General features: G+C 52.8%; 1 protein-coding gene across 8 annotated transcripts in view; it reads right to left on the bottom strand.

Moving 5' to 3' along the window:
* Nucleotides 1–15380, bottom strand: part of IL15 (interleukin 15) — a 65714-nt gene extending 50334 nt beyond the window's left edge. For 3 of the 8 annotated variants that reach the window (XM_055317119.1, XM_055317126.1, XM_055317118.1), the window contains exons 1-2: nucleotides 15176–15380; nucleotides 7726–8355 (exon numbers count right to left, since the gene is read on the bottom strand). In XM_055317119.1, the coding sequence (XP_055173094.1) occupies nucleotides 7726–8113 (388 nt within the window). In that variant the 5' untranslated portion in view covers nucleotides 8114–8355; nucleotides 15176–15380. Of the gene's footprint in view, nucleotides 1–7725; nucleotides 8356–15175 lie in introns of those variants that run through there. The other 5 variants (XM_055317123.1, XM_055317120.1, XM_055317121.1 and 2 more) reach the window with 2 other exon arrangements.
* Between the last annotated feature and the right edge of the window lie 348 nt (nucleotides 15381–15728).

Raw genomic sequence — 15728 nt, 5'->3', positions numbered from 1 at the left:
AAAGTAAGACAATAAATGAAAAGATAGTAATCAAGATTTTTCCAAAATTCTAAACAGAAGCCCTCAAAACAAAGAGTAGCAAAATAAATAAATAAATGAATGAATGAATGAATGAATAAATAAATAAATAAATAAATAAATTCATTACAAATACATCCCACTCACTGCCAGGCATATGTTAGCAGCATCCAAAAGGCTTCAGGCCCTCCAAAGAGGACACACAAATGGCCAACAGACATAAGAAAAGATGCTCAACATCACTGATCATCGGGGAAATGCAAATCAAAAATCGCAGCGAGGTATCACCTCATCCCCGTCCACATGGCTAAAATCAAAACCACAAGAAACCGCACACACGTGTTGGTGAGGACGTGGAGAGAAAGGAGACCTCCTGCACCGCTGGTGGGAATGCAAGCTGGTGCTGTGCCTGTGGGAAGGGCGATGGAGGTTCTCCAAAAGCTTAAAACTAGAGTCACCGTATGATCCAGTAATTCCACGACGTAGCATTTACCCCAAGGATACGAAAACACACACACACAAAAAAATAAAATAAAATAAATAAATAAAAAGGATACGAAAACACTAATTTGAAAAGACAGATGCAACCTTCATGTTTATTGCAGCAGTATCTACAATAGGTGAATTATGGAAGCACCCCGCGTCCACTGATAGGTGACCGGATAAAGTAGATGTGGTCTATATATATATATATATATATATATATATATATATATATAAAATATATATTTTATATACATATTATACATACATATATACATTATATGTATACATACATATATAATATATACATATTATATACTTATATACATGTATATATTATAAACATATATACATTATATATAATCTATACATACATTATATGCATTATATACATGTATAATATATGTATATGTATATAATATGTATATATTATATATAATGAATATAATGTATACATGTATGTAATGTATGTATATATTATATATAATATGTATATTATATTATACATATATGTATCTATTATGTTATACATATATACATAATATATATGCATATATACACATAATATATATACATATACACATAATGGAATATTACTCATTTGTAAAAATGAATGAAATCTTCCCTTTTGCAACAACATGCATGGTTCTAGAGAGTCTTATGCTAAGTGAAATATGCCAGTAAAAGACAAGTATCATAGGATTTCACGCATGCATGTAATTTTTAGAAACAAATGAACAAAGGAAAAAAGAGAAACCAAAAAAAGCAGACTCTTAAGTATAGAAAACAAACAGAGGGTTAGCAGAGGAGAGGCGGGGGTGGGGGTGGGGAATAGGACCAGGGGAGTAAGAGCACACTTACGACGAGCACTGGGTAGTGCAGAGAAGTGCCGGATCACTATGTTGTACCCCTGAAACTATGGTAACTCTACTGGAATGTTAAAAAAAGAAAAATCAAGCCAAAGAGAAACCAACCATATTCATCAGAGTGAAAAAGCAAAGGTCAGAGTGACATCATGCTTCTTGAAAGAAACAACAGATGCGAGATAATGGAGCAGAGTCCCCACGATGCCGAAGAAGAATAACTTGGTACCTAGAATTAAATACCTAGATGAACCATTATGTGCACGGGAAGGCAAAATCAATACATTTACAGGCATAGAAGAGGTCAGGAAAGTTCACCCTTTATGGCCCATTTGAGGTAATCTTTGGAGAAAGCAAAGATAAGTAAAGAATTTTACGTTTAGTGTTTTAAATAAGCAAAACTTAGGAAGCACCTCGAATACTGCCTGGCACAGAGGGAGCACTCAGGAAAAATGAGCGGCTATTACCTCCGTTTTCAGTACTTCGTCAAGTAGTTGTGCAGATACAGACATACTCATCCTTCTCCAAAACTGAAGGAAAAGCTTTTTAAGGCTCTTTATTAAGAATGCCTTTACTAGAGACTATTTAGCAGATATCATTCATTCATTCATTCATTCATTGCTGCGTCTGGAAGATCCCATTCGATCTTACAAAGCTCTTACTCAAGGCCTCATAGCAAGTGTTCCTGCACGCGCCCATGAACGCGGAGTCGGTGGGTTTGTCTAATGTTGGACTATCCCTCCAGTCCTCAGGGAAATCCCATTCGATCCTGATACGCGTCTCCCTGGTGGGGGCAGCGGGGCCCTGGGTTTTCCCGGTGGGTCAGCTAATGTTTTATTTAGTACTAAAAAAAAAGCTCCTGGATTTTTGTTTCTCTTTCGGACAGCCTTGCTGAGCTTGCGGATTCGTCTTCCTAGTTGTTCGTTTTCAAAGCTTTCACTTATAAAGAATGATGATTTCATCTCGTCCCTCTCCGTCTTCATGCCCCTTCTGAGTGTTCCGGCGAAGCGCGCGGGCTTTGGAGAGCCACCTGAAACGTCGTGACAAAAGCACGCCGAGGAGCTCACCAGGGCTCCACGGGCCAAAGTGCTTGGCCTGGGGCCAACAATAAACGTTAACTGACTATTGAAAATATTTACTCAGTAGAGTCCAGAACCAGAGATACCGGAGGGCACGTGATGTGATGAGCATGCGACTGATGAGTCACCGAACTTTATATCCGAAACTGGTGACACAGTCAATGTTAGTTAACTGAATTCAAATTAAAAAAAAAAAAAAAACATAGGGGACACCTAATCCAATCGTGAGAGTTTAGGAAAGCACCCCGGAGGAGACAATAGGAAACCGAGAGCGCTGGACCAGCTGGGGAGGCAGCGAGTGGGGGAGGCCGGCGGGTAGATCACCCCCCAGGGAAGGCCTGCGGGCCCCCCGCTCAGCCAGTGCCCAGAGCCTGGCTCGTAGAGGTCGGGCAGCTGTTCGGTGGGAGCACACGGAGGACCGGCCCTTCCCGTGCAACGATGAATTGCTCCAGCGGATCACAGCTGCAGGAAGGAACGACGTCTGAGTCAGCCTTTACCCCTCAGAGCGCTTGGCAAGGGCCGTGAACCGAGAAAGTGCCAGATAATACTTGCCACTCCTAGGCAGCTTTCTGGCCTGTGGCTCGCCTGCCTGATGGAAAACCACAGCCGGGAACCAATACTTTATTTTTTTTTATTTATTTTTTTTAAATTTTTATTTATTAATGATAGTCACACACACACACAGAGGCAGAGACACAGGCAGAGGGAGAAGCAGGCTCCATGCACCGGGAGCCCGATGTGGGATTCGATCCCGGGTCTCCAGGATCACGCCCTGGGCCAAAGGCAGGCACTAAACCGCTGCGCCACCCAGGGATCCAGGGAGCCAATACTTTATAAACCACGGAGGCTCCGAGGTACATGGCTCCAGTTAAGAAAGGTCAAGGTTTAGAGATGAGAGACCTCGACATCACATCTAAATCAGCCGTCGGAAAAACCGCATGTCTCAGGTCTTAGGGGTCCTTCTCAAAACAATGAGAAGAGGATCTTGCTTCCCAGGGGTGAAGTCCAAAGAGCTAAAACACAGATTCTTAAAAATCTGACATGCGAGGTTACTGCAAATTTTAAGGTGGCATAATAAAGTTGGTATGACTACGCATTTGTTTCCTTGGATTCGCAGAAGGAGCACTAAATAAATTAAATATTAACAATACTACTTATTAAAAAAAATAAATTTTAAGGGACGCCTCGGTGGCTCAGCGGTTGAGCGCCTGCATTCAGCCCAGGGCATGACCCTGGGGTCCCGGGATTGAGTCCGGCATTGGGCTCCCTCCAGGGAGAGCCTGCTTCTCCCTCTGCCTATGTCTCTGCCTCTCTCTCTCTGTGTCTCATGAATAAATAAATAAAAATCTTTTAAAAAAATAAAAATAAACAATATTACTCTTTGCACGAAATTTTTCTCATCTTTTTTTTGTATTTTGAAGTCCTTTCTTCAAAACACTTGGCAAACAGAATTCAGAAAATGAAAAAAGAAAAATTTTTTTTAAAAAATGAAAAGATTTCTATTTTAAGAAATTTAGCAACCAGGGTGTGTCTTGGTTCTATTTCCTTTCATTTATTGAAACATTTACTTTGTGATTCGTAAAATTATCCCCTCCATAAAAACTGGCACAAAATATGAAACAGCACTCCATTTCTTTTTTTTTTTCTTTTTCTTTTTCTTTTTCTTTTCTTTTCTTTTCTTTTCTTTTCTTTTCTTTTCTTTTCTTTTCTTTTTTTTTTTTTTTTTGCTCTAAAAGGCTCAGGCTAATCTAAAAAGCTCATATGCACCATCCTAAAAAATGAATGGAAAGATTCTATTAGTAGCCTGGCCCAAAATAGATCCTCAGGAAATTCTATTTCCCTTCCTGACCCTCACAGTAAGGCATGCCGGGAACGGTTTTCCAACAGTGACTTGATCGCCGGTGATTTATTTCGAGTCAAACCTAGTCAAGCTCCTTTTCTCAAAATTTTAGATCACTGGACCCCTCAACAACATGTGATAGATTACGGACAACAAAAATAACACCGTGGAAGATACACCGTGAGCCAGGCGAGGTGCTGGGCACGTAAGGAGGCCGTGTTCCCCGAACTGCAGCCCCTCCAACCCCATCATCACAATCCTTGTCATCTCTGCACCACTTCCGTCGTTCGCTCAAGAGGAGGGTCTATACGAACGCAAGTCCACATAATAAAATACTCCGGATATTATTAGAGAGGTATCCGTTGGGAGGAGACGGAACAAAGGAGAAATGCAGTCAGTATTTCCAGGGGCTACAGAGGAGGGGAAATCGGGGCTTCACCTGGAGAGCTCCAAAGAGGAGATGACTCTACAAAGACTGGTGTATTAAAGAAAAAAAAAAAAACAAGAACAAAAACTTAGATACAGAAATAGATTGGCGGTTGCCATCCCCAATAGATGGGGAGTGGGTGAAATGGGAAGGGGGTAAAGGAAATCACAAGGCAAACACTTAGAGTCATGAGATAAATCAGCCACGGGAACATAATGCACAGCATGGTGACTGTATTGCACATTTGAAAGTTTCTAGAAGCGTACGCAAGCCTCTCTTGCGTGAGGGCCTCGGGGGTGGGGGTGGCGAGGGGAGGGACACAGAATTCAGTCCATAACTGTTACCTTTCCAAAAGCTGATAAAAATATGAATGGCAACATGTGGCCCTAAGAGTCCTGGATGCAGTGCGAGAGACCACCAGCGCGGCGGACGGTCGGTCGCAGGTGCGCGGAGGAGAGTCCAAGCGCGGGGCTGGTGGGGGGCCACAGCAGGTGAGCGGGTTGGGACCACCTCGCTGCAACGGGGTGAGCCCCGAACCAAGCCCAGGAGGCGGGGGAACGGGCTGTGCCTGGGAGCGGCCTAGGGGGGCAGCAAGTTCAAGGACCCCGAGGTCAGAGCAGAGCAGCGTGCATGATGGGCGGGAAGGAAGAGTCGTAGGGAAGATGAGAGACAGAAGCACCCTCAGGGCCTCCCGGACCCTGGTAATGGGAGTCGGCTTTTATGGAAGGAGATGAGGAGGCGCAGGAGGCTCTGGGCAGAGCAGTGGTGCGACATAGTGTTCTCACGGGGTCACAGCGTGTGGTTGTGGTGTCCAGGGACGGTCGCCATCACCAGCACCCCCTGCATGAACGAGCCTGGCGGGTGCCCATGGAGGGCCCGCCGGGGGGCGGGGTGAGGGACCCCAGGCGACAGGCCTGCCCCATATCCGCGGCCGGCTCAGTCCTTGGTCAACCGGAGTCGGCCACGGTCACCGTGGAGTGGGGACAAGCCATTGCCACGTGTCTGGTCCAAACTTCTCACCACGACACCCTGAACGGAACGAATGGTCCTGGTGTCCCCGCACGCAGGCTGGCGGAGCCTGTCGCCCAGCAGGTAGGCAGCGACGCTGAGCTGACTTGCGGCCCGTGGCGGGCGACCCAGCAGTCAGGCCCTCCCTGGAGGGAAGCCCCGGGAGGCAGTGTCTACGGGGCTGGAGAGCACGGTGTGCCCCGGGGCCGGCCCGACGGGGGCGACCCTGCTGCAACCTGGGGGAGAGGACACACGCCTCGGGCCTTGCCGACCGGCCAGCAGCTTCCCGGTGCGGCCGCGGGCCCCATCGAGCTGCCTGGGCACTGCCGGGGGGAAAGAGGGACCAACATGTCCAAGTGGAGTCTACAGGAAATTCCTCAACCCTGGACTTGCCAGACTGCAAAGTAAGACTTGTCATCCCTCTTGCCTCTCCAGGCACCCAAACATTTAGGACGAAGTTCAAATTCAAGGTCCAATAGCACAAGGCGCTCTCAGGTTAAAGATCAAATCAAGTGCGTGGCTGGAAGATGCCTCATTAAGACCTCAGACGAGGCCGTGACCCCAGGGTCCCGAGATCGAGTCCCACATCGGGTCCCTGCATGGGGCCTTCTTCTCCCTCTGCCTAGGTCTCTGCCTCTCTCTCTGTGTCTCTCATGACTAAATGAATAAAATCTTTAAAAAAAATAAAATAAAAAGACCTGAGAGGAAGGTAGTGCCTCATAAACCGGGTCAGCGCGACCAAAGCCCTTGGAAAACCTGTAAGGGCTTGTCCCAGTGCTTTCTGACTTGCATCCAAAGTAAAGCCGGGTGTGTCCCGAGAGTCCCATGGGCCCATCCTTCCCTCAATGGAAGGCTTCCTAGGAAGCCCTCAAGCTACTGAAGAAAACTTAACTAAGAAAAGCTCACCAGCAGGTAAACAAAAGCAAACACCCAAAAGGTCCCTACGGACCCAACTCCCAGCAGGAAGGGCTACGCCAGCTGCCAACAAAAGCTCGTTCTTCTGGAAAAGAACCACGGGCTCAAAGGAGGGGCCTTTGATTTTGCAGCCAGCTGGGGGGGCCAGGGGGCCGGGGGGCCGGGGGCTGGGGGCCGGGGGATGCCAGGTGTGCCACAGGCCCCGGGCCCAGCCAGCCACCTGGTGGTGGGCCAGGATGTGGGTGTGACCAACAGAAAGGTGAGGGCGCCTCTGAGATTGGCTGGTGGCCATGTGGGCGACGCCAAGAGCCAAGGGCCTCAGGGCAAGGAGGGGTGGGGGTGCTGCGCAGGGAGTCTCAGGAGCCCTGACACCTGCTCTCAAAGGCCGGCTCTGCCGCAGGGGTTGGGGCTCAGGGACGTCACCACTGGGTTCACCTCTCAGCTCCCTAGGACCTACCAGAGGCCCTAGCCCCACAGGGCGGCTGAGACCCCAGGGCAGCGAGCCATCATCACCTGCCACCTGCCACCTGCCAGCCGGGAAGGGCCAGGCACTGAGCCCCCGACCCCTCTGTTTGGGGCTCAGGGGTGAGGCCGAAAGGGGTGCAGGGGGGCAGGCCCGCGGGGACTGAAGGTTCTGGGCCCTGCGGACCCCAAGCCCCACCACGGGGTCCGGCCCTGCAGCTTCCCGGCTGGGGACACGGGAGGGGACTGCACGCGGAAGGCACGACTGACCGGGAGACTTCGCCTGCGGAGCGCGGCCGAGGAAGCGGGCGGCTGGGGCCACGCAGAGCCACGGGACAGAGGGGGCGACACGCCCACGGCAGGGACGCGAGCACTGGGGACAGACGACCGGGCGCGGGGCTGAGTCCTGGGCACCCTGGGCTGCGGCGGGGCCAGGCTGCTGCCTCCCCTCCCACTGGCTCCTTCCTCAGTGAATCCCCCCAGACCAGTCCCCCCAGTGCCCGTGCCCACCGCGATCCCCACCGTGGTTGCTCCATCAGGTCTCCACCTGCCCTGTGTCCCCCTGCCTAGCCGCGCAGTGTCCGGGCCGCGTCCCCACTGCAGGCCCCCCAGACCAGCCATGTGACTTACCTTCGGCCGCTCTCACACTGTCAAGGGTTCCTTCCAAGTGTGGCCATGGAGACACATCGCAGCGCGCATTTGCATTCACAGAGACAAAAGCCCTCACAGCACCCAATACACCCATTGGGGGAACAACACCATTCTCCCCCGGGGGGGGGGTGGCTGGGGTGCGGCCACGTTCAGCCAGGTGGAAGGACGGCAAGGGGGGTGTAGGAGCAGCAGGTGCGTCCAGGGCCGACGGGAGTCCAGGGCCCGCAGGTGCATCTAGGGTCAACAGGTGCGTCCAGTGCCCGCGGGTGCGTCCAGGGCTGGCAGGTGCGTCCAGGGTCAGCAGTTGCATCCAGAGCCAGCAGGTATGTCTAGGGCCGGCGGGTGCATCCAGGGCCCACAGGTGCATCCAGGGCCCGCAGGTGCATCCAGGGTCCGCAGGTGCATCCAGGGTCAGCAGGTGCGTCCAGGGTCAGCAGGTGCGTCCAGGGTCAGCAGGTGCGTCCAGAGTCGGCAGGTGCATCCAGGGCCAGCAGGTATGTCTAGGGCCGGCAGGTGCATCCAGGGCCCACAGGTGCATCCAGGGTCAGCAGGTGCGTCCAGGGCCTGCAGGTGCATCCAGGGTCTGGAGAGCCGTCAGGCTGAGGCCACCTGGACATCGACCCGCCCAAGCTGGGGGAGAAGCCTCGCAGAGGCCAGCACCCCGCACCCCAGCCTCCCTCACACACGCTCTGGGTTCTGACACTACGGCCACCCTAGGGCCGGGCGACGGCGGCGCGGGGTCAGAGGCCCTCAAAGTGGATCACGGCCACCCCGGGGAGCCCACATCTCTCCAAGGTCCCCAGGGGTGTAGAGAGTTCTAAAGGAACCAATTTCCAGATGCACTATGTCCACGGGGACCCTTGATTTAATAAGGGATACGCCTGAAATGTGCCAACAGCAAGCATTTTCTGTAACCTTCTCCTTTCCCACTTCCCCTTTCATAATTACCCTCCTTCCGTTTTACCAAAGAAAGGCGCATCCCTCTGCCATTCAGAATCTTACCATGTGCCCTGCCTCCCCAGGATGCCAAATAGGGGGCAAATGTGGAAAACTGATACTAGAGAAACCTTCCAGGAAGGCATCAATGTTAATGCTACTCATGTCTACATTCACGATGCACATTTCCAATACGGTTTAGTTTTATGGCTCATAATTACTCATTGAAAGCTAATGAATTGCTTTGATTACCTGTGTACTAATACTTAAAATAATAATATTGGGCAGCCCGAGTGGCTCAGCGGTTTAGTGCCGCCTTCAGCCCAGGGTGTGATCCTGGAGTCCCAGGATCGAGTCCCACGTCGGGCTCCCTGCATGGAGCCTGCTTCTCCCTCTGCCTGGGTCTCTGCCTCTCTCTGTCTCTCTCTCTCTCACGAATAAATGAATAAAATCTTTAAAATAATAATAATAATAATAAAATAATATTAAAATAGCAAAGAATAATTTTAACAAGATTATTTTTTAAAATAATATAAATATGCCACATATGAAATATAAATTTAAATTTATAGACTTTTTGTTGCTGAGGAGTAGGAAGAGCACAGAAGTGGGAAAAATGTATTGTAAAACTCCTAACTATGAAATACTCAGTTAAAGAATGAACATTTTAGAGCTCAGAGCTAACAGTGCACAAGGGGTATTCCTTTTTTTTTTTTTTTGAACTATTAGAAGGTGTATGTGCAAAATGCCCAGTGAGAATGAAATGATGCAAGGGACCACTGGATGTGTCACAGGGCGTTTTTCCTGTATCATTGTGATAAGTAGAGCTTCCCTCACCAACCTTACAACCGTCATATTTTCTTCTTGTAGGATCATTTTCAGTTTCAGTTTCTTTATTTAACAAAACATTTTCCTGTCACTCTCCTGATCCCTCCTGTAGTCTGTTAGCACTTGGAGAAACCTTAGCATCAGGAGAAGAATCAACCATGTACTGTTAGAACATGATCAGCTCATGGGCATTCAGACTTTTTAATCTATTTTTATGTGGTCTATATACAAAACATACATTTTGTACATATATACATTGTACATACAAGGTATATATACATTGTACATCTATATATGTGTATATATATACATTGTACGTGTGCGTGTATACACACATATATATGTATGTACAATGTATATACATATATATGTATATGTATATGACCCGCAAAACACTCCTAGAGTCACACTGGGATAAAACACTGAAAGACACAGGGTGTGCATACATATACCCTGTCTCCAGATAATAAAATGAGTATGGATAATAGCATCACTGAATTGAAATGAGACCAAAGAGCTTCTATTTCCTATTTCTGATTCCAGGACTGGGTAACTTGAAAAAAAAAAAAGATAAAGCAAAATAATAAATAGACATAAATCATAAGAGTCGATTAGTAAAATTCACCATTAAATAGCCAGTGGTGAATATATTGCAGTACTAGCTAAAACTAGCTGGAATGTTCTCTCAACCGCCCTATGGAATGTTTCTATTCAATCCATTCAAATAGGATGGCAGCAAGCACTCAGCGTGGTTCCACCTCAGCCCCCAATAAAAAGCAAGGGTTAAAAATAAATAATAATAAATAAATAAATAAATAAATAAATAGATAAATAAATAAAAATAATAAAAAAATAAAACGCAAGAGCTGCCTTCTTGCCAACCCTCATACCATAAAAAGCCTCTGAACGAGCTTCTCGAGCCTTCGACTACAACACCTCGGTTGCAGCATAATGGGAAAGGCCTCTGTTCTCTCTCCGCGAATCCCAGCTTTCTACCTGGGCGGATGAATGCATAGGTAGCTAGAGGGATTCGGACACAGGTCAACCCGCACGTACCTCCGTCTTATCAGCCAAAAATGATGCAAATTAGAAAAATGTTTCCACTCAGGAACCATAAAAGAAATTCCTCTGAGGAACCAAACGCATATAGAGACACTCGTGTGAATATTGGTTGATCATCAAGCTAATCCTTAAATATATGACTAATGATGTCACCCTGCAAGTCCCGTGTGAGCAGCTCTACTTGAAGTCCAACCTTCTATCATCATAACGCTGCATCCGAACGAAGTAGCGGTTGGTTGTCAGCAGCAAATTGGGGGAAATAGTCTCCTAGGGAAATATTATCCTTCATAAATACCAGTGATCTTAAACCTGCCCGGGTTCAAATCCCAGTCCTTGCACTCAACTAGCTCTACATGTAGCTAAGGGATAAGTTATTTAATGACGCTGTGCTCTGATTTTTCTCAGCAATACAATACAGTCCCTACCAGCATATAAGTTCATAATTTGTAGAAATACAGACATACCTGGAGCAACGTCCAGCACAGAATAAGAGCTCAACAAGTATTAGCTAATGATTCATATCATTTCCCATAATTCAAGTTGCTGGCAGAAAAACAGAACTCTCTGTATCATTAACTAACCTTCCTTAGTAATCTAATGAACAAATTTAACATTAAACTCTAAGACAGAAATGAAGAAAAGCAGAGTTTTCTAAGTTTTTAATTTATTATTAATTGACCTATTTATTCATTTATTTTTCATTAAACAAGCTCTACACTCAGTGTATGCTGGGTGTAAATGTTTTAAAACCTATTTGGGGTTTGAGACCCGGTTAATGACCTAACTGGAGTTGTGGATATTTTCCTAAGAAAAATCCACTTATATACAACATTTTCAGGGCTTCAACCACAGCCTTCCTGAAATCCAATGGGAGCCAGCAACCCGAGATGGAGAAGCTTCTGGGGCCTAAAATCCTTCAGTTATCAAACCCTATTTCAATGAACTTTAAACCACTGATGTTTCCCTCTCCTTCAAAGAGGTTAATAAGCAAGTATTTCATTGGCAACTATTATGTCTTACAATGTACCTGCTGATGTTCACCTATGAATCTCCCCGGTGAAAACTAAAAGCACCAGATCCTCTTCCTTAAACCCACCAATTAATCTGCAGTAAAATTCCAAGTTTCAGGACTATAGCTTCAAAACAGATTCTGGGGTTCCCACTCCAGACTGTCAGAGAACAGCGAACCCAAAGTACTAGCAGGGGTGCCTGGTTCGTTCCCTTGGTAGAGCATGTGACTCTTGATCTCGGGGAAGTGACTTCAAGGCCCACAGAGGGCATAGAGCTTATTTAGTAAAAACAAATAAATAGATAGATAAATAGATGAATTCATTAATCATAGATTAGAAATCAAAGTATGGGAACACTGCCTACTGGAGGCTCAGGACCAGTGACCACTAACTCCTCTGTGTCACCCCGTCGCAGAGCGGATGCTGCTGCAAGAGAGGCCATGCCGAGGATGACTAAAATTTTGAGAGGAGAAAACACGGGGAGAGATGTAAGAATATGACTTTGAGACGCCGTCATCACAGACCTTTAGGACTTTCTAGGACTTCTTGATCGCATAGAATTTTAAATTGTCCATCACCTTTTATATAGAAGAAGGCTATTGCTTTTTCCCCGTCCTTCGCTTCATAGATCTTACGTTGTCCCCTCTAGACCCCCTCTGTCCACCACGCCCACCGAGTCCTTGTCTGTATAACAACAGGAGTCGACGCTTGGATCCATGCCGCACCTTGCCGCTTGCAGGGGAAGAGCCCACCTCACAGCCACTGCCCTGCAGACGCCCCAACTCTCCGGGCCTAAGCCGTTGGTTCAGTCGAGTCAACAGAACCTCTCCAGGTGCGCTGACAAGGTTACAAGCGGCTGTCATCACCTGCGTCCTAACATCAGCAAGTAGCTTTAAAAAACGCAACGGAAAAGCGGCCAACGACAACCACTTTACTTCCAGTTTGGAACATTGACTCACCGTGTTTAGGGCTCTAAGTTAGCATCGCTTGAGAATAACCTTGTCTTAGGGACGTGTGGAAGCTATCGGAACCTTCGTAAATGCAAATGAATCCTAGACGTTCGCCACACCCAATCTCACTAACACTGGGGGAAAATTCACTGGATTTTCATTTACATCCCCCTTGAATAAGGACCTCATCGCAATTAAAGTCTCCCGCGTGCCTTCCAAGCTCCTAATACTGCTGTCCAAAGCGAGGAGTGGCCCGTCCCGGGTGGGAACTGACACCATGGAGAGGGCCAGGCCCGGCTGCCGGGCAGACAGCAACTGTTTCTGCAAGTCCTCTCCCCGGGGGACAGGCATCCCCATCAAGGCCGGGAGGGACCCCGATTTCTGCAAGTCCTCTCCCCGGGGGACAGGCGTCCCCATCAAGGCCGGGAGGGACCCCGATTTCTGCAAGTCCTCTCCCCGGGGGACAGGCGTCCCCATCAAGGCCGGGAGGGACCCCGATTTCTGCAAGTCCTCTCCCCGGGGGACAGGCGTCCCCATCAAGGCCGGGAGGGACCCCGATTTCTGCAAGTCCTCTCCCCGGGGGACAGGCGTCCCCATCAAGGCCGGGAGGGACCCCGATTTCTGCAAGTCCTCTCCCCGGGGGACAGGCGTCCCCATCAAGGCCGGGAGGGACCCCGATTTCTGCAAGTCCTCTCCCCGGGGGACAGGCGTCCCCATCAAGGCCGGGAGGGACCCCGATTTCTGCAAGTCCTCTCCCCGGGGGACAGGCGTCCCCATCAAGGCTGGGAGGGACCCCGATTTCTGCAAGTCCTCTCCCCGGGGGACAGGCGTCCCCATCAAGGCCGAGAGGGACCCCGATTTCTGCAAGTCCTCTCCCCGGGGGACAGGCGTCCCCATCAAGGCCGGGAGGGACCCCGATTTCTGCAAGTCCTCTCCCCGGGGGGACAGGCGTCCCCATCAAGGCCGGGAGGGACCCCGATTTCTGCAAGTCCTCTCCTCGGGGGACAGGCGTCCCCATCAAGGCCGGGAGGGACCCCGATTTCTGCAAGTCCTCTCCCCGGGGGGACAGGCGTCCCCATCAAGGCCGGGAGGGACCCCAATTTCTGCAAGTCCTCTCAGGGGGGGACAAGTGAGCTAAGTCGGTGACGGAGGCGCCTGACACTGCACAGGCTTCACGGGGCCGCAGCGGGAGGGGGGCCGGGGGGCACCTCGTCCAGCGATCGGGGCTCCCAGCCCGCAGCTCCTCCAAGGTGCACGTGCTTGGCAGCCCGCGGGACCCCGACAGGGTGGGCGCTCAGGAGAGTCCACGGAAGAGCCCACGGACACGGAGGAGCCCACAGAGGAGCCCGGGAGGAGCCCACGGAGGAGCCCACGGACACGGGGGAGCCCGGGAGGAGCCCACGGAGGAGCCCACGGACACGGAGGAGCCCGGGAGGAGCCCACGGAGGAGCCCGGGACAAGCCCACGGACACGGGGGAGCCCGGGAGGAGCCCACGGAGGAGCCCGGGACGAGCCCACGGACACGGGGGAGCCCGGGAGGAGCCCGGGACGAGCCCACGGACACGGGGGAGCCCGGGAGGAGCCCGGGAGGAGCCCACGGAGGAGCCCGGGACGAGCCCACGGACACGGGGGAGCCCGGGAGGAGCCCACGGAGGAGCCCACGGACACGGGGGAGTCCGGGACGAGCCCACGGAGGAGCCCACGGAGGAGCCCGGGACGAGCCCACGGACACGGGGGAGCCCGGGAGGAGCCCCGGAGGAGCCCACGGAGGAGCCCGCGGACACGGGGGAGCCCGGGAGGAGCCCACGGAGGAGCCCGGGACGAGCCCACGGACACGGGGGAGCCCGGGAGGAGCCCGGGACGAGCCCACGGACACGGGGGAGCCCGGGAGGAGCCCGGGAGGAGCCCACGGAGGAGCCCACGGACACGGGGGAGCCCGGGACGAGCCCACGGAGGAGCCCACGGAGGAGCCCGGGACGAGCCCACGGACACGGGGGAGCCCGGGAGGAGCCCGGGAGGAGCCCACGGACACGGGGAGCCCGGGAGGAGCCCGGGACGAGCCCACGGACACGGGGGAGCCCGGGAGGAGCCCACGGAGGAGCCCACGGACACGGGGGAGCCCGGGAGGAGCCCGGGAGGAGCCCACGGAGGAGCCCGCGGACACGGGGGAGCCCGAGAGGAGCCCACGGAGGAGCCCGGGACGAGCCCACGGACACGGGGGAGCCCGGGAGGAGCCCGGGAGGAGCCCACGGACACGGGGGAGCCCGGGAGGAGCCCGGGAGGAGCCCACGGAGGAGCCCGGGACGAGCCCACGGACACGGGGGAGCCCGGGAGGAGCCCACGGAGGAGCCCACGGACACGGGGGAGTCCGGGACGAGCCCACGGAGGAGCCCGGGAGGAGCCCACGGAGGAGCCCACGGACACGGGGGAGCCCGGGAGGAGCCCGGAGGAGCCCACGGAGGAGCCCGCGGACACGGGGGAGCCCGGGACGAGCCCCGGAGGAGCCCGCAGCCCCCCGCGCGGCGCCTGTGCGCCGGGGCCGACGGGGGGAGCGCGGGGCTGGCGGCGCGGGCGGGCGGGCGCGGGGCGGGCGCGGGGCGGGCGCGGGGCGGGTTCGGGGACCCCGCGGGGGCGGCCGCGTACCTCCATGGAGTCCGGGCTGCGGCCGGCGGCCCCGGGGCTCCCTGCGCGGCGACGCTGCGGCCGACGGGCCACTGGGCCGGCTCCCCGCGCCCTGACCCGGAGTCCAGCCCTGGAGAAAGGAAAAGCGAAAGAGCAGCGAGCGGGGCGCCCCCGCCGGACGGACACCCCCGGGGGCAGGGAGGGGCGCGCCCGCCGCAGCCCAGGGCCGCCCAGGTGCCGGCCCGCCCCGCCCCCCGCCCCCCGCCCCCCGCCCTCCGAGGTGTCCCGCCGCGCGCAGGGAGGAGGGGGGAGGGAGGGGGGAGGGAGGGGGGAGGGAGGGACCGGGCAGGGCTGCAGGGAGGGACCGGGCAGGGCTGCAGGGAGGGCCTGGGGACGGCAGGGAGGGCGCCCGCCCTGCACACTCCTGCCCTGGCCCTGCGGGGACCTCTAGCAGCCCACGGCACACCGGGCCAGGACAGCTCCCGGGGGCGCCCAAGTCCTCGGCCCGTGGGGAGCCCTGGGGAGCCTGGGGAAGCCCTGGGGAGCCCTGGGGAGCCCTGGGGAGCCCTGGGAG

Source organism: Nyctereutes procyonoides, unplaced genomic scaffold, assembly GCF_905146905.1.
Source record: "Nyctereutes procyonoides isolate TBG_1078 unplaced genomic scaffold, NYPRO_anot_genome, whole genome shotgun sequence".
NCBI lineage: Eukaryota > Metazoa > Chordata > Mammalia > Carnivora > Canidae > Nyctereutes > Nyctereutes procyonoides.
The sequence above is the reverse complement of the archived record's forward strand: the minus strand, read 5'-3'. Positions and strand labels throughout refer to the sequence as shown.